Source organism: Neoarius graeffei, chromosome 22 (genome assembly GCF_027579695.1).
Source record: "Neoarius graeffei isolate fNeoGra1 chromosome 22, fNeoGra1.pri, whole genome shotgun sequence".
Classification (NCBI taxonomy): Eukaryota; Metazoa; Chordata; class Actinopteri; order Siluriformes; family Ariidae; genus Neoarius; species Neoarius graeffei.
In genome coordinates this window covers 58927433-58952052 of record NC_083590.1, presented here as the reverse complement: position 1 = coordinate 58952052, position 24620 = coordinate 58927433, and the positions used below count along the sequence as shown (strand labels likewise).

The following is a 24620-nucleotide window of genomic DNA, read 5'->3' as shown; positions in this document are numbered from 1 at the left end:
TGTTTTTATTTACAATTTGTACTTTGTCCCAACTTTTTTGGAATCGGGGTTGTACACACACGTTTATTTTGGCTTTTCACCTTCACACTTGCTCGATTTTAGGACACTGACACGCGTACACACAGTTGTGTTCTGGTCCAGGGAGCGCTCTCCTCTTTGCTCTCCTCCTCCTTTTATATCCTCCACTGTCACTGCAACACACACACACACACACACACACAAACTTTAATCGACAATAGGTATAATGACTTTGCCACTCACCTTCATTGGCCCCGCCCTCCATTCACAAACCGCCACTTGGCCCTGCCCTCACTGCCACAGACCCCCGCCCAACTCACCTGGAGCCGTCCAGACTGCAGCGTACCCCCCCCCATGGGACAGGAATTCCGGCACCACCATCTGCTCCCACCTCAAATTTAAACAGCTGGAGGGCGAGATACTGACAGGTGATCTCCGCATTGGCACCCTTCATGTGGTGGAGCCACTGGAGAGGTATGTGGTCCAAACAGAGGGTGAAAGGGTGCCCCAGCAGGTAGTATCGGAGAGTGAGGACCGCACACTTGATGGCCAAGCACTCCTTTTCGATGGTGCTGGACTTAATTTCATGCATTGAGATCTTGCGGCTGATGTACAGCACAGAATGTTCCTTGCTCTCCACCTTCTGGGACAAAACAGCCCCAAGCCCTCTGTCCGACGCATCCATCTGCAAAATAAAGGGGAGAGAGAAGTTAGGGGAGTGTAGAAGTGCCCCCCCCCCAAAAAAAAACACATACAGACACACACTAGAGCTGGGAGATAAATCGATTTTATCGATTAATTCAAATTTACGGTTAAGGACGATGTGTTTTTATGAAAATCGGTTTTCTCTCAGTTTTAACTTCTGCCACCGACGCTTCCCTCTGCGCATGTGCAGAGCGGATCGGGCAGCAGGGACGGATCGGGCACTGACACTATAGCCCTCCTCCTGCACGCTTGCAAAACAGAAGCCTGCAGCGGAGCGAAAGAAGTGCTGCTCCCAGCGGAATGAACACAGCCTCAGCATGAGCGCACCATCCATAGTAAAGCAAGCAACCGTCCCGGACACATTTTTGAACTGTTTGCCTGATGATAAGAATGGGGCGCGGTGGAAGGAAATCACAGATGCTATTGCGATGTTTATTGCAAAAGACATGGTGCCCATACATACAGTGGAAAAGTCGGGATTTTTTTCCTATTTTGTCAGTTTTATCGAAAAGGACAATTTTATTTATATTTTTATTTTTTTCGCGGTCCAAATCCTGCGCTCTGATTGGCTGGTGAGCAGGTCCGTATCCTACAGTACGGACCCCGGTTACGGACCTCTGGCGACTCGCTCGTTCACAACAACAACAAACATAGTAGCATTTTTTGTCAATGTTTATCTTTTTTTTATAATATTTATCATATCAAAAATCTTGTAAATTTTTGCCAGCATTTCTCAGGAGAATAGCATTAATTTTGCAACATGGATAGCGATAATGACAGTGTTCACAGCGAAAGCGAGTTTTACTACCCTGAGGAAGAAGAAATAAAAAATATATTTTGGGAGGAAGTTAAAACCTGTAATTTGCTAACACCGAGCAAAAACATGGCTGAATCCTGAATGACTCCTATTTGTATAAATAGGGGACGACATAGGCAGCCAAATGTAGTTTTTTTTTTTCCTGCCATGGAAGTGCACTTGTATACCGAGGAGGAAGCAATTTGCATTATAGCCGTGATTGAGGATTCAAAATGGCAGCTCGCCTCGGCTCGGTTTTCCCTTTCGGGCGCTCTCGTTTTCTGTTAGAATTTGGTAAAGAAAAAAATAATTATTTACAAGCTTAAGGTCGGTCCGTATCGTGAAATACTGTGACCTCGGCCTTGAACGAGGGCTTCGATCAGTACTTTCAAGACCTCGGTCACGACATGTCACGATACATACCTCCCAGCTGGTAAATAACATATATATATATATATATATATATATATATATATATATATATATATATATATATATATTTTTTTTTTTTTTTTTTTTTTTTTTTTTTTTTTGAGGGAGCTTTTTTTTTTTTTGAGGGAGCTTTTTTTTTTTTTTTTTTTTTTTAAGATTGAGGGTGTATTGTGTCAGTGCCAGTTTGAAACTAAGCTATGTTGGAGAAAGCTTTCTAAAAGTTACTGTATGTTCTCACTATTACCAATGGCATGGTCTGCCATCTCATCTACAAGCTTGTTTTTTGGCTTCTTTTTGGTTTCTGGTTGCACTTTAACCCCAAAGGGGAAATTTAAGCGAAAACAAAAAGGTAAAACTTGTTTTGAACCATTTCTTTGTCAGCTGTAGTTTGATTTTTAGTAGGTGGAAAAAAATCGATTAAAATCGAAAATCGGATTTTTTTGTGAAAAAAATCGAAGATTTTTTTTTTTACGCCATATTGCCCAGCTCTAACACACACACAGAGTGCAGCTTTCACCTTTAGTGAAAACCTGTTGACTGCTCCGTCCACTGGACCGGATCTGGTGCTCCATTTTTAGTGAGATCAGTCAGCGGGCTGGTGACATCTGAATAATTAGGTATGAACCTACGATAGTAGCCAGCCAGCCTCCAGGAATGGTCTCAACTCCTTTTTGGTCTTTGGGTTTCGGGAAGGCTGCAGTCTTGTCAATTTGGAGACGCATCTGCCCATGACCCAAGTGAAAACCCAGGTACATTACTTGCACCCACCCAATTGCACACTTTTTCGGATTAGCTGTGAGATCTGCACGCCTCAGTGACTCTAGGATGGCCCGAAGGTGTTTTGAGGTGCCGCAGCCAATCGTTGCTATAAATATTGATGTCACTGAGGGAAGCTGACGGAAAGGGAGCGTGGGGGCAGAGGATCTTGTCCATGAGTTGCTGGTACATAGCGGGTGCCCCAAATAACCCAAAAGGAAATGTGACAAATTGGTGTAATCCAGACAGTGTAGAAAAGGCCATTTTCTCTCAGGATAGTGGAGTCAAGGGGGTCTGCCAATATCCCTTTGTTAAATCAAGTGTCGGATAAAAGCGAACGGCACCTAATCAATTGAGCAACTCACTGTGAGGCATTGGGTATGTGTCAAATGTAGACACCGCGTTGACTTTTCTGTCCACACAGAACCAGACCGACCCATCGGTCTTGGGACCCAGGATCACTGGGCTGCTCCAGTCACTGTGCGACTCCTTGATTATGCCCATTTTGAGCATGACCTTGAATTCTTCCCAAACCACCTGTTTTTTGTTTTTTTTCAGGCAAGCGGTAAGGGCAGCTACACACCACCACCCCTGGGGGCGTTTCAGTGTGGTGTTTTATGAGGTGGGTGCAGCCGGGAAGGGGGTGAGAACACATCAGAAAATTCCTTTTGCAACTTGGCAACCTCTGTGAGTTGGGCCGGTGAGAGGTGGTCTCCACAAGGGACCAGAGCAGTTTGAGTCATTATTTTTGTTTTTACCTCTGGCCCCAACTCCGCCTTCTCCGGAACTACCAACGCCAATGCAACAGGGACCTCCTTGTTCCAACGTTTTAACAGGTTGAGGTGGTATATTTGCAGTGACCCGCCCCATCCGCTTGCCTCACCTCCTAGTCGATGTCCTTGACTCGCCATGTGACCTCAAAGGGCCCTTGCCACTTGGCAATTTGGAGCTCAATGTGGGTAATAACACAAGTACCTTGTCTCCTGGTATGAACTCTCTAAGGCGCATGACCCTGTTGTACAGCGGGACATGATGTTCTTGTGCCTGCCGTAAATTCTCTTGGGTTAAGTGTGAGAGGATGTGGAGTTTTGTGTGCAGGTCAAGAACATATTGAATTTTGTTTTTACTAGGTGAAGGTCCCTCCTCCCAATTTTCTTGCAGCACATCCAAAATGCCACGAGGCTTACGCCCATATAATTCAAATGGTGAAAACCCCATGGAGGCTTGCAGAACCTCTCGTACTGCAAATAACAGTGGCTCGAGCTATTTATCCCAATTATGTGCATCTTCACTTACAAATCTGGTTGAATCATTCCACTAAGCCATTTGTTTGTGGGTGAAAGATGCTGGTGCGGATAGATTTAATTCCCAATAACCCATACAGTTCGTGCAGTGTGCGTGATGTAAATGTAGTGCCTCGGTCAGTCAGGATTTCTTTCAGAATCCAGATTCGGGATATAACATGGAGGAGCACCTCTGCAATACTGCATGCTGAAATATTGCAGAGAGGCACCATTGATGCATAACGCAGAGTCTCGTCTCGTGACTGCTGTAACAAGAAATCCTCGAGGGAATCCCTCACTCCTCTTATCACCCTGATGTGGTGCTAAAGTAGATGGCTCTGTGACTTCTTCCGCAGTCAACGCCACACCAGGATCTCCCCCCTTTATTATGTGTTCCATTAAGCCTTTGAATCCCTACCAATCAGTTCCCAAAGTCAGTGGGTGGGTGAGACGAGGATTAACCGCCACCTTTCTTCTATGCTTTTCTCCCCTAAAAAGAATGTGGACAGACACTAATGAGTAGTTGTGAATATCCCTGTGCACACAGAACCTTCACCACTTACCCAATGCCTCACCTTGCATCAGCCTTTGTTTGATTGAGGTCTGATTACTGCTGGAATCCACCAATGCGTGATATGTACTGTATCCCCTTGAACACTTACCGGTATACGATGCGCTCCAACCCGATGGGATCTGGACCACAGCTCCCACCTCCATTGCGGAACACTGACTCTGGAGATGTCTGGGCTCCCTGCAGTGCCAGCATACTAGCCCAGGCTTCCCCTCTGCACCAGCGTTATAGGCATCACTCACCTCGGGGGGGGGACGACTGACATGGAAGAGGAAGGTGGGCCTCAGCCTCCACCTCCTCGTTGGGGGGAGAGGAGAGAGAAAAAGGGAAGAGGTGACTCTTCCGCCTGCTGTCGGAACTGCCTCCAGATGGTCCTTCGCCAGCTCGGTGGATTGATCCAGTGACGCCGGGTGATGACACTGGACCCACTCTTCCATTCCTTTCAGAAGTTGCACAATGAACTGTTCCAGTGTCGCTAGATCAATGATCCCCTCTGTGTCGTGGTCGTCTGCCCTCTGCCATCACCGGCAGGCATCCCGGAGCTGTTGGCCAAATGCAAATGGCCGGCCGTCCTCCTCCCATGTCAGTGTCCAGAAGCACTGGCAATGTTCCAGGGAGCGGCCAACATACTGCAGGTCGGCTTATACGAGTAGGCTGTCGGCGGCGAGCTGTGCCTCTCCAATCAGTAGCAGAAGTAGGCATGCCATGCGCTACTTGACCGGCCACTCTCACGCTTTGGCCGCTTGCTCAAAGAGTGCTATAAAGGCTTCCAGATTGTCGTGAGGGTGATGTAGGGAGGGTCTGCTGTGGTGGCAGTTGAGGACCCCGCCGATGCGAGCAAGTGCCAGAACGCCTGACGATTTTCCTGCTGGGCCAGCATCAAGACTTTGAAGCATTGTTCTTGCTTCTTCCATAGAGCGATCACTGCTTGATGCTTGTTCTGCTGGGCAGTAGCGAGGGCATGGATGAGATCTTTGAATGGCGACAACTCCGTGTGGTGGTTCCCTTCCGTACTCCTGGGTTTCAGCAACACTGTAACAAGTCCCTGATGTGGGTGGAGTACAGAAGCATGGCAGGTGGGAGATATTCACACACACTTATTTTGGCTTTAAAGCTTGACACTCGCTCGATTTTCGGACACACACACACAGTTGTGTTCTGGTCCAGGGAGCTTTCTTCTCTTTGCTGTTCCCCTCCTTTTCTATCCTCCATCACTGCAACGCACACGCGCACACACAAAAAACATTATTTGACAACAGGTATATTGACTTGGCCACTCACCTTCCCCAGCCCCGCCCTCCATTCACAAACTGACACTTGGCCACACCCCCGCTGCCATACTCCTCTTTTCCAAATGCAGCCCATGCTGTGCCACAGGATAGCAAAACACACCTGGAGGAAAGTGCTATGAGCTAGCAGAAGACCCCAACCGGCTGTGATTTAATAGGGGCCAAAGAGTATGCCCTTCAGCATGACCCTGTAATGGGATGTTCAGTAAGCACATATGGGTGTGAGAGACAGGAGTCCAAATATTTGTATATGGATTTAGGGGCGTCAGTGACGCAACTCCAGGGTCTTGGATTCAATTCTAAGCTCGGGTTGCTGTCTGTGTGAAGTTTTGCAAGTTCTCACCCATGCTGACAGGGGTTCCTCTGGGTCCACTGGTTTCTTCTTCAGTAAATTGGTTATGCTTAAATTGCCACTAAGTGATTTTTTTTTTAATTAAATACGAATCCGAGATGCATGGCATTGGGGAAGAATGCCTAGATCGAGAAATGCCAGAATTGTCAACAAGCTCAAATAGAGAGGTGCGTTGGACTATTTATTTACTTACTTACTTACTGTGTCGACAGTTAATTTTGTTTGTACCTGCATGTGATTTCATAACAAATTTGGGATATTCTGTTTCCCAGAAGATAAGCAAACAAGTAACCAAATTTAAAATGAGCATGAGCCTGACCAGGCAAGTCCTAAGAATACTGTAAATACATCATACAGTGCCAGTCATGTTAATGAACATTGTTTTATTTTGCCCTGAAAGCTTCATACCTGACCATTTGTTTACTCCCACAAGGAAGTAAAAAAAATTTGTACTTGTGTACCTTGTTATCCTGTGTGATCTCAGTCCTGATGGACACCTCTGGTCTCAACTGTTCAGTAAACCTTACTGGCAAGCTTTCTTTGGATAATCTTTATACAGTACTAACATACTGTATATGGTCTTAGATATACACACACATTTGGGCCTCATTTCTTCCTGTTGTGTTTTCTCTACTCCCAGACTGTGAAGTTTGCAAATCCTTTTTCCTCAACAAATGTGAGATTCATGGACCGCCCCTCTTCATCCCAGATACTCTTGTTCCCATGGGAGTCCCTGACCGAGCCAGACAAACTCTTCCTCCTGGGCTAGAAATCCAGATGTCTAGTATCCCTGATGCAGGCCTGGGAGTGTTTAATAAGGGGGGCACTGTTCCAGTAGGTGCACACTTCGGACCCTACCAGGGAGAGTTGGTAAACAGAGAGGAAGCCGGGAACAGTGGAGACTCCTTGGTTGTGAGTTTGTCATCAATTTATTATAAAGATTGTATATTTTTAAGTAAGAAAATATGATGACTAGATGAAGGTATCTCCAATTAATATCAGTTTCTTTTTGTCAGTGATATGTGGAGTAGTGGTGTAAATCACAAATTTGATCACAGTGCGATCCTCCATCAGTTCTTTTTGCCAGTGTGGTGGAAATTCACTTGTTAATAATAGAAATACTAGTAACACCTGAATAATGGTCAAGCAAATATTTTTTTATTCTTTAAGTTATCTCTCTGGGGTTGAGAGCTTCGTCGGCAAAGCTCAACAGGTTTAGAATGACTAGGTCATGTATTTAGATAATTTTTTTTGAGTTTTTTATCATACAAACATGACAAACATATTGACAAACTTTATAAGTATGAAGGAGAAAAGTGGCAAACTTTCATCAAAAAAAACCTCGAGGCTCACCTTCAAGAAATCCACATGGACAGCTGGCATTGCGAACAGATCGTCCTCCCACCTGACATGCCACCAATACCTTTCCCTGGACATCAGCTAGATATCAGCCCTCCCAAGTGGAGTGCGGTGGTAACAACTGTATGTCGGTCAAGAGCTGCATTGTCCCCTGGGCCCAACGGAGTACCATACAGGCTTTACAAGAATGCTCCAAGATGTTTTATGGTTCCTGCAGAGACTGATGATGGTGGTTGTGGTAGAAACAAGCAATACCCACAGCCTGCAGGAGGGCAGGGGGTGTCCTAATTCCAAAGCGAAAGGATTCTGCTATCATCAACCAATTTTGCCACATCAGTCTTTTGAACATTTGAAGGGAAGGTTTTTTTCAGCATTTTGGCTCACAGGCTGACAGCCTACCTTGAGAAGAACTACTATATCGACATGTCTGTTTAGAAGGCGGGGATCCCAGGTTTCTCTGGGTGTTTGGAGCATGCAAACATGATCTGGCATCAAATCCAAGCCGCCAAAAAAAGATGGAAGAGACCTCCATGTTGTGTTCCTGGACCTCTTCACTGCCTTTGGCTTAGTCCCTCACAATCTCCTTTGGTCTGCTTTCAGTTACTTCAATGTCTCAGAGCCCATCACAGCCCTAGTCAAATCCTATTTCCAGGACATACAGCTTTGCCTTACAACTGATGAATTCACTACAGCATGGCAGTGTCTGGAAATTGGCCTCATGGCAGGATGCACCATCTCCTTGCTCGCTTTCACCATGGCCTTGGAGGTCATCATCCGGGCCTCTCAGTGGGTGGTAGGAGGAGAGCAGCTCAAACCTGGTCTCCGACTCCCTCCTATCAGGACATACATGGATGATATGACCATACTTACAACAAGCAAGCCTTGCACTAGGCGACTACTGAAGAAGCTCCAAGAGAATATAGAGTGGGCTAGAATGAAAATAAATCCAAGCAAGTCCAGGAGCATTTCAGTTGTCAGAGGGAAGCTGTTCAAGCAACGCTTTTACATTGGTGAGGAGCCCATAGCAATGGTGGCAGAGAAAACCTGTTAAGAGTCTTGGACACTGGTACAACGCAACCCTCAAAGATATAGACCAAGCAGACCAGATTAGGTAGGATACCATCAGTGGCCTGGAGAGCACTGACAGGTCCTTCCTACTGGGCAGGTTGAAGCTCTGGTGCTTTCAGTTCTGTCTCCTCCCCTGGCTGTTGTGGCCCTTGACCATCTATGAGATCCCACTCCCCAAGGTTGAAAAACTGGAGAGGCTGGTTAGTTCATTTGCGAAAAAATGGCTTGGTCTCCCTCGGTGCATTACCAGCACAGGCCTGTATGGGAAAAGTATTCTTGAACTTCCAGTGTCCAGTGTCATACGAGCCACCTATGATGTCCTGCCATCTCCAGTCAACCTCAACCAGTGGTACAGAGAAGACCCTTCATGCCTCCTCTGTCAGTCTCCGGCCAACCTGAAGCACATCCTGGTGTGATGCAAAACAAGCCTGAAACAAGGCCGTTACACCTGACGACACGACCAGGTGCTGAAATGCCTTGCATCAATGCTGGAAACCAGGCAGACATCCATCAATGCCCTACCTCCTCCTTCATCAGCCTATCGCTCATCTGCGATTAAAATTTGTCAGTGCAGGAGCGAAATATGACGAAGCCCATACATCCAAGCCACACATCGGCCAGTTGTGTGTGGCCGATGTGTGGCTTTTTAACTTTGACTCGATCCAGCCGAAAATCAGCTGGAGTAAGTGTAAATATTTCTTCCATTTCTGATGAGCAGATTGGTTGATATGCATGTGCTGTAGTGCATACACAGGAAAAATGATGGAGTTATTTTTCCAGAGTCAAAAGTATTTTCCTCAGTAATCGTTAATTTGGTCTATTTTGAGTTTAGAAAGTAAAATTTGGAGCTAGAGTGGGAGCAAAATTACAGAGTAATTATATAACAGTAACAGAGGTGGCTGTGGCTCTGAACTGAGTAAAATAGTACAAGAGCTAATTTCAAGACGCACTAGTCAAATACCAAAATAAAGGCAAATAATCAATAAATGAAGCTGTTGTAAAAAGCAGTTTTATAACTGTGTTGGAATGTGTGAAAAAAATTGCCTTACCCATTGTGATTTGACCTGATGGGATAAAGAGTTGGCAGTGGGTGGGGTTTTCACTCTTCTCATTGAAAGGAATGGACATTTTTACACTACTCATTGAATACCTCTCCCACTATCAACTCATTATCCCCAAACAATAAGACATACATTTTTTGATGGCCAGTTAATTGCCCAAATCAGTGGAGCAGATTTAAGTTTTTGTGCTTGATACATTCCTAAGACTCAACAGAATCACCTCAAGTGACCAAAATAGTTTGTCACAATGGGTAGTTTTTTTCCCCCCCCACACAGTTCTACAACTACTTTTTGCAACAGTTTCATTTATCAAAATGAAATGAGGGCAAATAACTGATAAATGAAACTGTTGTAAAAAGTAATTTTAGAACTGTATGGGGGGAAAAAAACTACCCATTGTGACAAACTATTTTGGTCACTTGAGGTGATTCTGTTGAGTCTTAGGAATGTATCAAGCACAAAAACTTAAATCTGCTCCATTGATTTGGGCAATTAACTGGCCATCAAAAAATTTATGTCTTATTTTTTTGGGACTCCTGCAGTAATTGATCACCTCTGGCCAGTATTTCTGATGGGCATTCATCTTGGAGTAAAATAAAACATTTCCTAGAACCATGTTATGTACAAGACCACAGGGTATCACATGAGAAGTCAACCTGTCCCAGTCCACCATCCCACCCTGCCTGACGTCCTCTCCCATAATTGCACTGCCAAAAAAAGACCAGCAGCAGCCTGAGTGACCACTGTCCAGTGGCACTTACTCCTGTCATCATGAAGTGCTTTGAAAAACTGGTCCGGACTTACGTCATCACAAACCTCCCACCCATGTTAGACAGACACCAGTATGCTTACAGAGTTAACAGGTCCAGAGGGTGCCATAGCCACAACTCTCCACACTGCCCTCACTCACCTTGAGAAGCAGGAGAGCTATGCTAGGCTGTTCTTTGTGAATTTTAGTTCAGCATTCAACACCATTCTCCCTCATAGACTGCTGTCCAAGCTGACAAACCTAGGACTGTCTCAATCTGTCTGCCTCTGGATAACAGACTTCCTGTCTGATCGCTCCCAGAGGGTGAGAGTAGGGCCCCCCACATCTCCTCAGCCTCAGCACTGGCTCCCCACAGGGCTGTGTGCTGAGCCCCCTACCTCCCTACTCTTCACCCTCTACACTTATGACTGCACTCCACCCACTCCAGTAATGGCATCATCAAATTTGTGGATGACACTACCATAGTGGGGCTCATCTCTGGGGTGAATGAGTCCGATTATCGGGACAAGGTAGAGCAGCTGTCTGGTGGTGCAGAGACAACAACCTGGTCCTCAACACCACCAAAACCAAGGAGGTGATCATAGACTTCAGGAAAAAGAAAACCGACATTCAGCCTATTCTCATCAGCGGGGAATGTGTGGAGAGGGTCTCATACTTCCAGTTCCTGAGGATGACCTGACCTGGAACCACTAACACCACACAAGTGATAAAGAAGGCACAACAGAGACTTTACTTCCTGAGGATCCTCTGGAAGAGCCACCTCACTAAAAAATTGCTTGTATCCTTCAACCATTGCTCCATAGAGAGCATACTTGCATACTGCATCAGTGTGTGGTTTTGCCAGCTGCATAGCAGCAGAGAGGAAAGTGCTCCAGAGGGTCGTCACCACTGCCCAGATCATCATCGGATGCCTTCTGTCCTCTGGAAGAGCCTTACAGTTCCTGCTGCCTCAAAAGACCCCAGGGTATATTAAAATATCCAGCCCACCCCAGACATTCTCTGAACTGCTGTCCTTGGGAAGACAGTGCAGGTCAATTAAGAGATGGACAAATAGACTCCTTGCACATGACATCATGCATCATGTGATAATTTCATCTGGGAGTCAAACAAACACTGTCTTTCGTGTAAGCAAGATATTTTATTGAACTTAACCTGTCTTCAATGTGGTTCATTTTTGGTCTGTTTTTGGTTGTTCAAATCATGAAAATAAAGAAATAGATAAAAGGTATTACTGTCTATCCACCATCAACAAAACTGTTAACAAAGAGAAGCAAATGCTTCAAGAACAATAAAGACATGCATGGTTAAAGAGAATATGACAAGAGGCGCTAAGCCTGAAAGCTCCAGAGAAATTCATAATTGAATTTAAAATGTATTTTAAAAAAGTAGAAAGTCAGAAGTGAGTATGGAAGAGTTTGCTTAAGAATCTCATTTTATTTTTTCTGCTCGCATTTGATTTAGCTTCTTCATGAAAGTGTCTGATTTAACAATAATAAGTATCAGTGTATAAATTATGGAGTGCAGATAGCTCTGTAACTAGATGTCCTTGGGGTTGTTGAGACATGGAGGGCCAGGAATACCATCTAGCCCACAGTTCAGGTAGGAGTCCACTGAGAGTCATTACTTTGGCTTTTGCAACATTCTGTTCCCAAAAGTTGATGTCGGGAAAAATTTCTTTACACAAAGGTGGTTTTCTTGCTTTTGTAGTTATTTTAACTGTTCTTGCATGTCGGGACTCTTTGGGGGGGGGGGGGGGGAGAGTATGATCCAACATGTAGCTATGCTAGGCCACAAATCTACAGTCACTCCAGTTATTTTGAGGAATTTTGTATGGATCATACCGACTAATAAACTCTCTAATTTCCATAGATATCAATCCTTTGCTTCTTTTTGACCAAGATTATCCAAGTAATCTGGTAGTAGAGCTTTTTAGCTGTAGTTTTCTTTGGACAACAGCAACAGATGCCAGACATCTTCGCTTGGCTTTAGTATGTGAACAGTATGTAAACAAAATTTGCTTGTCCCCCAGGTATAGGGTAGCGACGGTTGCTAACACAAATGTGACATCAGTGCAAGGGGGGGAGGGGGGACATCTATAGACTGAAAAGCAGCTTCTACCCAAGAGCCAGAACTGCACTAAATGCTTCTTGTTTTAAAGGGACTGTGCAATGCAGGGAGTATGAAGGTCTTGTTTGTGTGTATGTCTTTTTAAAGTTTGAGTTCTTATCTAATATACAGTGGGGCAAAAAAGTATTTAGTCAGTCACCAATTGTGCAAGTTCTCCCACTTAAAAAGATGATAGAGGTCTGTCATTTTCATCATAGGTATACCTCAACTATGAAAGACAAAATGAGAAAAAAAATCCAGAAAATCACATTGTCTGATTTTTAAAGAATTTATTTGCAAATTATGGTGGAAAATAAGTATTTGGTCAATAACAAAAGTTCATCTCAATACTTTGTTATATACCCTTTGTTGGCAATGACAGAGGTCAAACATTTTCTGTAAGTCTTCACAAGGTTTTCACACACTGTTGCTGGTATTTTGGCCCATTCCGCCATGCAGATCTCCTCTAGAGCAGTGATGTTTTGGGGCTGTCGCTGGACAACACGGACTTTTAACTCCCTCCAAAGATTTTCTATGGGGTTGAGATCTGGAGACTGGCTAGGCCACTCCAGGACCTTGAAATGCTTCTTACGAAGCCACTCCTTCGTTGCCCGGGCGGTGTGTTTGGGATCATTGTCATGCTGAAAGACCCAGCCACATTTCATCTTCAATGCCCTTGCTGATGGAAGGAGGTTTTCACTCAAAATTTCACGATGCATGGCCCCATTCATTCTTTCCTTTACACGGATCAGTCGTCCTGGTCCCTTTGCAGAAAAACAGCCCCAAAGCATGATGTTTCCACCCCCATGCTTCACAGTAGCTATGGTGTTCTTTGGATGCAACTCAGCATTCTTTCTCCTCCAAACACGACAAGTTGAGTTTTTACCAAAAAGTTATATTTTGGTTTCATCTGACCATATGACATTCTCCCAATCCTCTTCTGGATCTTCCAAATGCTCTCTAGCAAACTTCAGACGGGCCTGGACATGTACTGGCTTAAGCAGGGGGACACGTCTGGCACTGCAGAATTTGAGTCCGTGGAGGCGTAGTGTGTTACTGATGGTAGCCTTTGTTACTTTGGTCCCAGCTCTCTGCAGGTCATTCACTAGGTCCCCCTGTGTGGTTCTGGGATTTTTGCTCACCGTTCTTGTGATCATTTTGACCCCACGGGGTGAGATCTTGCGTGGAGCCCCAGATCGAAGGAGATTATCAGTGGTCTTGTATGTCTTCCATTTTCTAATAATTGCTCCCACAGTTAATTTCTTCACACCAAGCTGCTTACCTATTGCAGATTCAGTCTTCCCAGCCTGGTGCAGGTCTACAATTTTGTTTCTGGTGTCCTTTGACAGCTCTTTGGTCTTGGCCATAGTGGAGTTTGGAGTGTGACTGTTTGAGGTTGTGGACAGGTGTCTTTTATACTGATAATGAGTTCAAACAGGTGCCATTAATACAGGTAACGAGTGGAGGACAGAGGAGCCTCTTAAAGAAGTTACAGGTCTGTGAGAGCCAGAAATCTTGCTTGCTTGTAGGTGACCAAATACTTATTTTACCGAGGAATTTACCAATTAATTCATTAAAAATCCTACAATGTGATTTCCTGGATTCTTTCCCCCCATTCTGTCTCTCATAGTTGAAGTGTACCTATGATGAAAATTACAGGCGTCTCTCATCTTTTTAAGTGGGAGAACTTGCACAATTGGTGGCTGACTAAATACTTTTTTGCCCCACTGTAAGCAGATATTGCACTGGTTGGTAGGATGGAATCCAATTTCATTGTACAATGTGCAATGACAAACATATATTCAAAAGTGGAGATGTCAGTCTCATGATTCCTCCTTCCACAAACACTCGCCACATTAGTTCACTACCCATCAACATGCTCCTAGGATATGTCGCACAGTCACGGTCACCTACTTTTACATTTTGAGTTGAGAGGGATTTCTTTCACAGCTACCCTAACTTGCAAAAGAACAGGTAGATGTTCCACTGAAAGTCTCATTCATTATCTCTAAGCCGCTTTATCCTGCTCTACAGGGTCGCAGGCAAGCTGGAGCCTATCCCAGCTGTCTACGGGCGAAAGGCGAGGTACACCCTGGACAAGTCGCCAGGTCATCACAGGGCTGACACATAGACAAAAACAACCATTCACACTCATTCACACCTACGGTCAATTTGGAGTCACCAGTTAACCTAACCTGCATGTCTTTGGACTGTGGGGGAAACTGGAGCACCTGGAGGAAACCCACGTGGACACGGGGAGAACATGCAAACTCCACACAGAAAGGCCCTCGCCGGCCACAGGGCTCGAACCCGGATCTTCTTGCTGTGAGGCGACAGCGCTAACCACTACACCACCGTGCCGCCCCTCCACTGAAAGTATTTATTTAAAAAAAAAAAGACAGAGTTATACAGTGTTTCCCTCAGGATTTTGTGAAACTATGGTCAGTGGCCCTCGCTCTGGGAGCATGCTCCCCTGAGAGAAAATTTTGTTTATTTTAAAGTTAAATGTATGAAACTGGTGCACTTTGAGAGCAAAATTAAGAGGTTAGATCTATAAAGAACTTGCTCAAAACAATTTTCTGCTTTAGTAATTTAAGCATCAACACACTGGTTGTATCGGTATGAATTGTGATGCCACAGCAAAAAAGGTCACACCTGCAATGCATAGGGCCAATGATTTTCCGCAATCGCAGAAAACGGATGGAAATTACGGAATTTTTATAGTGAAACGGATTTTTGACTGCCAAACGGAATTTTTGGAAGTAATGTTTTTTTAGTATATCTGCGCTTGTATTTATTTTTTCAACATTGCTTGCGTGTCAAAGTGTAACTGCTGCAGAAGGCTTCTGCGTAACTGCCACTCACGCCCAAGCAGACGTGCCTTTCCGGTCAAGGCAGCTTTGTCTGTGATTGTGATTGGCTTGTGGCACACCTAGCCAGCCAATGAGCTGCTTGTTTACAGATTCGCTCCCCGCATCGCAACCAGAATGGCGACCACGAAAAAGAAACAAATGCATCTTATCAGTCGAGTTACGGCTTCTTGATGGTCAATTTCACTGGTAACAGTGACAATAAAGGGTTCATTCATTCATTCATTCATGATTTCGTCAGGGTTGACACGTGCAAGGACCACCTGAAATCCAAAAAACACGCGCTTCATAAACATCTTCTAAATGACGGAAGATTCAGTCTCACGGAGACCAACACTAAACAACTTATGATGCTCTATCGTAAAGGCGATATCGAGCAGCGTTTCTAGGTACTCTGAGAGTGCTCAATGATTAATCTGCAAGGACTATTCAGGACTGTCGTTACAATCAAAGTTAAACTATTCTAGTCTGTTTGAGAGTGTGTTCTGTGTTTTGTTAGGAAACATTGTTTCATGAGTTTGTGGTGTACTAAAAAGATGGATATAGAGTAATATTTTTAAACAGTCAGTTATGAGTATTGTCATTACAGGCTCAGTAAGTATTACTGAATATTAATTTATCCCTATTAATCTTTCAGTACTCTCTATTTTTGAGGTTATATTGTATTATATACAATATACTATTATATTACATATATTATATATGAGATGGGAATTTAGTTAACTGTGATCATAGTTTCTTGATTTATCTGTTATCAGTATGTCAAGTAAAGTTTTATTTTTTATATATATATATATATATATATATATATATATATATATATATATATATATATATATTTTAATGAATGACTTCATAATGCAAAGGACCATTTGTGTCGAAACCCAAGTAAAATTAAGCCAGCCAGAATTACTAAATTGGAGCCAAACAGAACAATTTTGAGCTGAAATTGTGAAACGGAACTGAAATGGAATTTTTCATTGTCCGAAACAGAAAAAGCCAGATTTTGAAACGGAAAATCATTGGCTCTAAATACATGGTTAAGGAGTTTAACAGTTCAGCTGTTTAAAAAAAAAAAAGACTTAGAGCATACATTTCAGCCCTCATAGAAATGAGGCAGAAGTGGTGACCTGTGTTCAAATGGTGAAATTTTTTTTTTTTTTAGGAAATATTAAATAGAGAACATGCAGAATAATTTCATTTTAGCCAAAAATAGACCTATTTTGAACTCTGGTTAGAGCATGTGCTTGTATTTTGAATGACTAATACATGCTACTGGATGTGTTAGCAGCTTTTCTGACTCAAACAAGCTAAACCTCTACAAATTCAACAGCGCACTGTGTTAAAGCAAGGAGACGATAGTTGGACACACTGATGTTAACGTTCCCTAACTAAGGTAAAAAAAGTTCAAAGTTCAAAATGGCGGCGCGTACACATGCAGGGGCTCCTCTCCGTCCTGACAGAACGGTGTTTTTGTGTTTTTTTTGTGTTTTAAAACAGCGTGTATCTGTTCGTCTTTGTCGCGTCCATCAGTCTTAAGGTGCACATACTCTCGTGAGGTTCTGCTTGACAGCCGCAGAACCATATTCACGGATATAAAACCAGTGGATGCGGAAGTGCTATGCGATTATGGTTTACTCCGGAGGCCTGCTCAACCACCGACCCCCACTCCTGCATCCAGCCCACAGTGGAGGCGCCACAGGCGGAACATGCAGAAGCAGAAGAGGGGCAAGCACGAAGGTATCCAGGCTAGGCTAGCGGCTAGCCCTCACCGGCCAGCTATCCCTACCATCACTCTGGCCTACATACGCTCGCTGGACAACAAGCTGGATTATGGCCGCCTAGGCTGCTCATCTAAGTCTGTGAGTGAGTGTTGCGTCCTTGTGTTTGTGGAAACATGGCTTAACGACAGCGTCCCGGACTGTGCCATTCAGCTAGCCTGGCTAACATGCTACCGGTCAGACAGAGTGCTAGTCGGGGGGGGGAAGCCTCGCGGCAGAGGACTATATGTTTACATCAGTGATGCCTGGTGCCGCGATGCTGTTGTGGTCTGCAAACACTGCTCACCACTGGTGGAGTTTATAATTATTAAGTGCCGGCCATTCTATCTGCCGAGGGAATTTACAGCCATATTGCTGGTAGCAATATACATCCTTCCCGGCTCCAATAGCAACAGGAGTGAAGCACTGAATGAACTCTATCAGCACATCGGTGAGCAGCAGACAGCCCACCTAGATGCTTTCCTCATCCTGGCTGGTGATTTCAACCATGCAAACCCCAAGAGCGTGTTTCCAAAACTCTATGGACATATCAACTTTCCCACACGTGGAAACAATACTCTGGACAATGTTTACACTATGCATAAAGGCCCCTACAAAGCCCTACGCCTCCCCCACCTTGGGGCCTCAGATCACTCCACTGTTATGCTAATGCCAGCATACAGGCCGCTGGTTAAAGTCACCAAACCAGCTACAAAGCAGGTATGTGTGTGGCGAGAGGGGTCCTCAGAGGCACTCCAGGACTGTTTTTCCACCACTGACTGGAGCATGTTCAGACAGGCGGCCACCAACAACAACACAGATCTCCTGGAGTACACGGAGACGGTCACTGCCTACATGAGGAAGTGCATGGGTGACATTACAGTCACCAGAACCATCTCCATTCGGGCAAATCAGAAGCCATGGCTGACAGGGGAAGTCCACAGGCTCCTGAGGGCTCGGAACACCACCTTCAGAGCTGGGGATGAGGTGGGCCTGAGGACAGCTAGGGCCAACCTGTCACGAGGTATCAGGGTGGCCAAGAGACGGTATTCCAGGAACATTGCTGACTACTTCAACAACAGCAGAGACACCAGGAACCTGTGGCAGGGGATTCAGACCATCACAGACTACAAGCCCTTGCCTGCAGACCTGTGACAACTCCACCTCTCTGCTGAATCAGTTGAACGACTTCTTCGCTCGCTTTGAGGCAGACAACAGCACCACGGCACAGAAGACCCCATCACCTCCCGGCGACCAGGTGTTGACGCTGTCCCCAGACAGCATGAGGAAAGCTCTCAGGATGACAAATGCATGGAAAGCCCCGGGTCCTGATAACATTCCTGGTCGTGTCCTGAGAGACTGTGCCAAGGAGCTCACAGATGTCTTTACAGACATTTTCAACATCTCGTTGAGCCAGGCTGTTGTCCCCACGTGCCTCAAAACCACCACCATCATCCCGGTCCCGAAGAAGCCATCTCCCTCCTGCTTCAATGACTACCACCCGGTCGCACTCACTCCCATCCTCATGAAGTGCTTCAAGTGGCTAGTCATGCGGCATATCAAGTCTGCCCTCCCCCCCGCCCAGGACCCTTTTCAGTTGGCATATCAGTCCAACCTTTCGACCAATGATGCCATCTCCACTGCCCTCCACTTAGCCCTCACCTACCTGAAGACAAAAGACTCCTACATCAGAATGCTGTTCATAGACTTCAGCTCAACATTCAACACAATCATTCCTCAGCAGCTCATTCATAAACTGGACCAGCTGGGACTCAACACCTCCCTGTGCAACTGGCTGCTGGACTTCTTGACAGGGAGACCACAGGCTGTACGGGTCGGCAGCAACTCCTCCAGCACCATCACATTGAACACAGGGCCCCCCAAGGATGTGTGCTAAGCCCCCTCCTCTTCACTCTGCTGACCCACGACTGCACACCAACATCCAACTCTAATCACTTCATTAAGTTTGTGGATGACACGACTGTGGTGGGTCTCATCAACAATGGCGATGAGACAACCTACAGGAGTGAGGTGAGCCACCTGGCCATGCGGTGCAAGGACAACAGTCTCCGCCTGAACGTGGAGAAGATGAAGGAGATTGTTGTGGACTTCAGGAGAGCACACACCCAGCATGCTCCACTAACTATCGACAGTGCTGCAGTGGAGAGGGTGAGCAGCACCAAGTTTCTGGGTGTACACATCTCTGAAGACCTGTCCTGGAGCAACATCACCGCATCACTGGCCAAAAATGCACAACAGCGTCTGTACTTCCTCCGCAAACTGAGGAGAGCAAGAGCCCCGGCCCCCATCATGCACACATTCTACAGAGGCATCATCGAGAACATCCTGACCAGCTGCATCACAGTGTGGTACGGTGCCTTATTCTATTTTTATTTATTATTCTATTATTCTAATTATTCTATTATTTATTGCATTGCCTGTTTGCTCTGTGGGTCAGAGAGGACTGAAATTTCATCTGTGCTGTATGTTGAGCATGTATAGCATATTTGACAATAAAGTTGACTTGATTTGACTAAAGTTTGATGAATGCTAATTACCAATGCTAACTTCTGCATTGACATTATCTGTTTGCTGTCTTAAATTGATAACCATAGTATTGTGTTTGGACTAGTGGATGACTGTAGTAGATACTGTAAAGTTAATGTTATCAGTCTCAAATCAAATGGTGTTGTGTTTTCAAATTGCTTCGGCCACCATGGTCGAGGTAACTCATGGAAAACACTGTAATGTGTGTTGCCTCAAGTTTTTAATAAATTATACAGTTGCCTGTCTGACTTACCTATCTGTTTAAGAATTATTTGACAGTCTGCTGAAGTGCAAAGTGCAATCTGGGTCATATCTTGCGAATGACGTTATAGCCCAGGGGTGGCCAAACAGCCAGGGACTAAGAGTCAAAATGTTTACTATGGTACTGCAAAGAGCCACATTATGTACACGCACACACACGCACCCTCTCTCTCCCTCATATGCGTGTACACACAGAATGAAATATTAACAATTTACCATGTCATAAATGTCACACACCCCTCAGTGTGAAGCAGGAGATTGACAAAAATGGGCTTAAACTCATCCCAAGACTACAGGCCAGACTTTTACTCAGCCAGATTCACATCACACTGAAAGTCCTGCCTACCAAGACCAGTGACCAGTTATTTCATTCAATCACTCACTCACTGATATTTATATCAGCAGGACTCAGGCAAGTCCACATATAAATATAAACATTTGCAATAGCATTCAATAAAAAGAATATGTGAGAAGTTTTATTTATTTCTTTATTTAACCTTATTGCTGCTTTGAACTCAGTGAGACTTCTGGCATTCTTTGTCTTCAGTAATCCTTCTCAAATCTGGCTTGTATTCCGTTGTGGCCACTCGGAGCAGTTCTTTCACGTGTGTATCAGTCAGAACAGATCGATGCTTTGATTTCACAAGTTTCAGAGTGGAAAACAAGGACTCTGAGATGTATGTTGACCCGAACATTGAGAGTAGCTTGAATGCAGCCTGTTTGACATTTTGGGTATTTTTCCATTGGCACGTTTTTCCAAAACTCAAGGAGCCCTTCCCTCAGTATAGCTTTCAGTCTATCATCCTTGGATAGTTCAATCATCTCCATCTCTGTCGCAGCTTCATCAGTGACAAGTGGGGCTTTTAAGCAGTCCATCTCTGCATTAAATGGGTCAATGAGGAACGTGATCTGTGGCCTTTTCTGCTGTAGGTCCTCGAATCGGGCCGTAAAACTCCCCTGAAGTTTTTCAAGCGGTGCTGTGTATCCAGCTGTTGCCATTTTCAGGGTGGCAGTGGTGGCTGCTCCGCTTGCTTTGCGCAGAGTGGGAAAATGCGCTAATTCTCCTTTTCGAAGATGCGTGTTGAAGAGCTTCAGTTTGTTGGTAAACACTTTGCACTAGGTCAGGCAGCATTTTGAATTTCCCCTGCAGATCCAGGTTCAATTTGTCCAGCTGTGACAGCATGTCGACTAAAAAGGCCAAATCCATAAGCCACTTGAGGTCTGATAGTTGAGGATAGTCTCTTTTTTTCTCCTCCATAAACATTTTTACTGCATCCAAAAGCTCAAAGAAGCGAGAAAGCACTTTACCTTTAGAATGCCACCTTACAGTACAGTGCAGCGACAGGTCACCTGACAGCTGTTGCTCCAGTTCAGCGATCAGATTCATGAATTGCCTGTGATGTAAGAGCATGCGTGCGGATGTAGTTGACTATTTCCATCACTGGCTTCATGACGTGGTCTAAATTCAGCATTTTAGACACGAGCTGCTCCCGATGGATGATGCAGTGGAAATTCCAAAACTCGGGAAATGAGTCATCAGCCTTGCATAGCCCCACAAGTCCATTCGCAGATCCAATCATCAAGGGAGCCCCATCCGTGGCTATTCCTGTTAGCTTCTGTAATGGCAGATTGGCTTTCTCAAAAACATCAGACGTTTTTTTCTTTCACATCAATGTCAAGGGTTCTGTCCTTTAATGGTATGATGTCAAGGAGTTCTTTAACCACACGATCTTCTGACACTGACCGTGCAAATATAGCCAACTGCAGCTTGTCTTGAATGTCGCAAGACTCATCCAATGCCACACTGAAATATGCACATTTTTGAAGATCAGAGTGTAACTCTGATTCAATTGCCGTATTTATGTCAGATATTCTGTGTTCAACGGTGTGGTGTGACAGTTGGCGGTCTTTGATTGAATCTCTTGTTTTTTTTTATTTTATGGAGCCAAGGTTTCAGTCATGTCAGTGAGGCACTGTTTAAAATTTCCTTCGTCGTATGTTTTTTTTAGCACAGGCAATGTTCCATGCCACTTTGTAAGATGCAAGAGTCACTGTCTCAGTATGCTTGGCATATTGTTGGAACATCTGGGTCTGTTTTTTTGCCTGACTTTTCAGCGTGTTTAATTTGCGCTTGTGAAGTTCAGTACCTTTGGGGAATTCCTTGTCGATGTTTGAATGGAGCGTGCTGAAATGGCATTGAAGATCTGAAGCTTTGAAATGTGCTAACGACGTATCACATATCAGACAGAAAGGCTTGCCTTTTCATTCAACAAAAAAGGAAGTGTTCTCCCAGTCCTCGAGAAATGTCCTGTGCTTGTCTTCATATTTGCGTTTAGCTTTGCATTTAGCCATTTTTGTGAATGAATCACAGCTTGCCGTGAAAACATCGGAAAGCTTGTGTGCACGCACAGGAGTGTGCAGTGCAAGTTGTTTCCCCCCTTCCACCCCCCACCCCAAGATAATTGGTTCTGTGGCACGTTTGTGGCTCTTTTAAGCAGTAATAGCCCAATACACACAAGCATAACAATAATTAAAAGGAGAGGGAAGAGACACACAAAATGAAATTATTTTTTTTTATTTAAGTTGGAGAGACGCATTCTTATTGGCCAAGAGCCGCATGCGGCTCCTGAGCCGTGGGTTGGCCACCCCGATTATAGCCCATCATAATATGTGTGACATTCTTCATAATCGATAACCAACTTGAATTTGGTGTGTCTTGACGTTCTGGTTTGACCTTTCATGTGCTTCAGACCCAACAAGCTTGAAAACCTCTGGTACATATGACAGTCAGTTATGGTTGGGCAAGTGACAACAGTTTCAAATGAACATGCAGCCTAGTCCATCTCTAAAGTCCTTCCCATGCCATGCAGTCGGGCGCATTGGGCAGCACTGATCTTCGTTTCCGTAGCCCTCGGCCTCTCGCCTATACAGCTAGGGTTACAGTGGGGGCTAGTCCTCTGGTAACCGTGAGCAGTAACAGCTTAGTCTATAGCTATGTTTTAATGCCCATCTTAAGCTCTTCATTCTGGTCCTCGAAAATAGCATTGCAGGCCAATTGCGGGGGTGTCATCTGGCAATTACCCCTGCTGCAACAGCCCCTCTTAAAGGGGAACTGAAGTCATTTTTAAACTTGCTTTATTTCTTAATTAGCGTGTTTATTCAATTACGTTTTCTGTTTTATTAACCTTATATCGTGACTTGTATTGGCATCTTATATTACACTTATCAGCCTTTTTGGTTTTTAGCCATGTTGAATGTAGTTCGTATCGTCCACAGCAGGCGTAGCTTATCTGCGCGATCTTCACGAGACTTGTATGAGACTTCAAACGTGAAGCGTCAGCGCCGCCATTTTGAAAACTGTTTACACAGCAGCCAGATCGCCATATCATTCCAATTTAGATTAATTTTGAGATTTGCCAGTTTCATCAGTGATGAAGTGTCAGTCCTGCGTGCTGTGGTGCGTGCACCTGAAGGTGTGCATCGGGCTGCGCGCGCGCCGAGTGGACTCCAGCACGCGTGCCGTGAACAAGGTGCGCCTGAGCTCAATTAAGTAACTGTGTTTGCCTATATAAGGACTGTGCTGATGCATTTGCATTGCGAAGTATTACGATACGCATGTACGCATTCCTGAGCCTTTCTACCCGTTGTTTTTGATTTCCTGTTTCTCGTTCTTGTCCTGGCTTAGCCTTTGATGTACTGTTTGTGCCTTGACCGACTCTCTTGCCTGTATTCTCATTTTTGATCTAGCCTGCTGTTTTGGATTGTTTGCCTGTGTATATATTGTCTCACTGTGTGTGTGTGTGTGTGTGTGTGTATAATATATATATTTGAAGCATTCTCTCCACCAATCCCTTCTAGACCCCAACCTGGCCAATCGTATTCAGGTTGTAAAGGCTTTCAAAGAACACAAAGCAAACCTGCAGCGTGGTTTGAGAGACATGAAAAACAGGTGGTGGTGTAACATCTCTGCCAAAGTTCAAAGTGCATATGCCCAACATGACTCAAAGCAACTTCATGGTCTTTTCTGTCAGGTCTTCGGTCTGACATCATCCACTGTTGTTCCTGTCAAATCAAAAGCTGGCTTAACCGTAATCAAAGACTCTGAGGGACTCATGGGCCGTTGGACAGACCACCCCAGCGATTTATTCTTCAATCCATCAGTTGTTGATGGAACAGCTATTGACAACTTACCACAGAAAGATGTGATTCAGGAGTTAGATGTGATTCCCACATGGGAAGAGACTGACCTTGCCATCAGACAAATACATTCAGGTAAAGCGCCTGGCTTAGATGGGATTCCAGTAGAATTGTTACAAAAAGGAGGTGAAAAAGTTTAAATCAATTGTATACAGCTTGAGCCAGAAAAGTTGGGAAGGTACACCAATACCTAAAGATTGGATTGATGATGTACTAGTATTACTGTTTAAAGGTAAAGGCTCTAAGTCAGTCTGTGATAATTATTGTGGCATCACGCTTCTAGAAGCGGCTGGAAAAGTGTTGTCCAGACTTCTTTTAAATAGAATGACAGATCATCTGTGTCCAGTCATGATAAGAGTCACAGTCTGGTTTTTGTTCAGGAAGAGGAACAATGGACATGATCATCTCTGCCAGACAACT

General features: G+C 44.7%; 1 protein-coding gene across 4 annotated transcripts in view; it reads left to right on the top strand.

The window, feature by feature from the left end:
* The window catches only part of LOC132870989 (zinc finger protein 271-like), an 84249-nt gene that overhangs the window by 27451 nt on the left and 32178 nt on the right, over positions 1 to 24620 (top strand). For 2 of the 4 annotated variants that reach the window (XM_060905074.1, XM_060905073.1), the window contains one exon: positions 6843 to 7114. The exons of 1 other annotated variant lie outside the window; for it this stretch is intronic. In XM_060905074.1, the coding sequence (XP_060761057.1) occupies positions 6926 to 7114 (189 nt within the window). In that variant the 5' untranslated portion in view covers positions 6843 to 6925. Of the gene's footprint in view, positions 1 to 6308; positions 6370 to 6842; positions 7115 to 24620 lie in introns of those variants that run through there. One more of the 4 variants, XM_060905075.1, reaches the window with a different exon arrangement.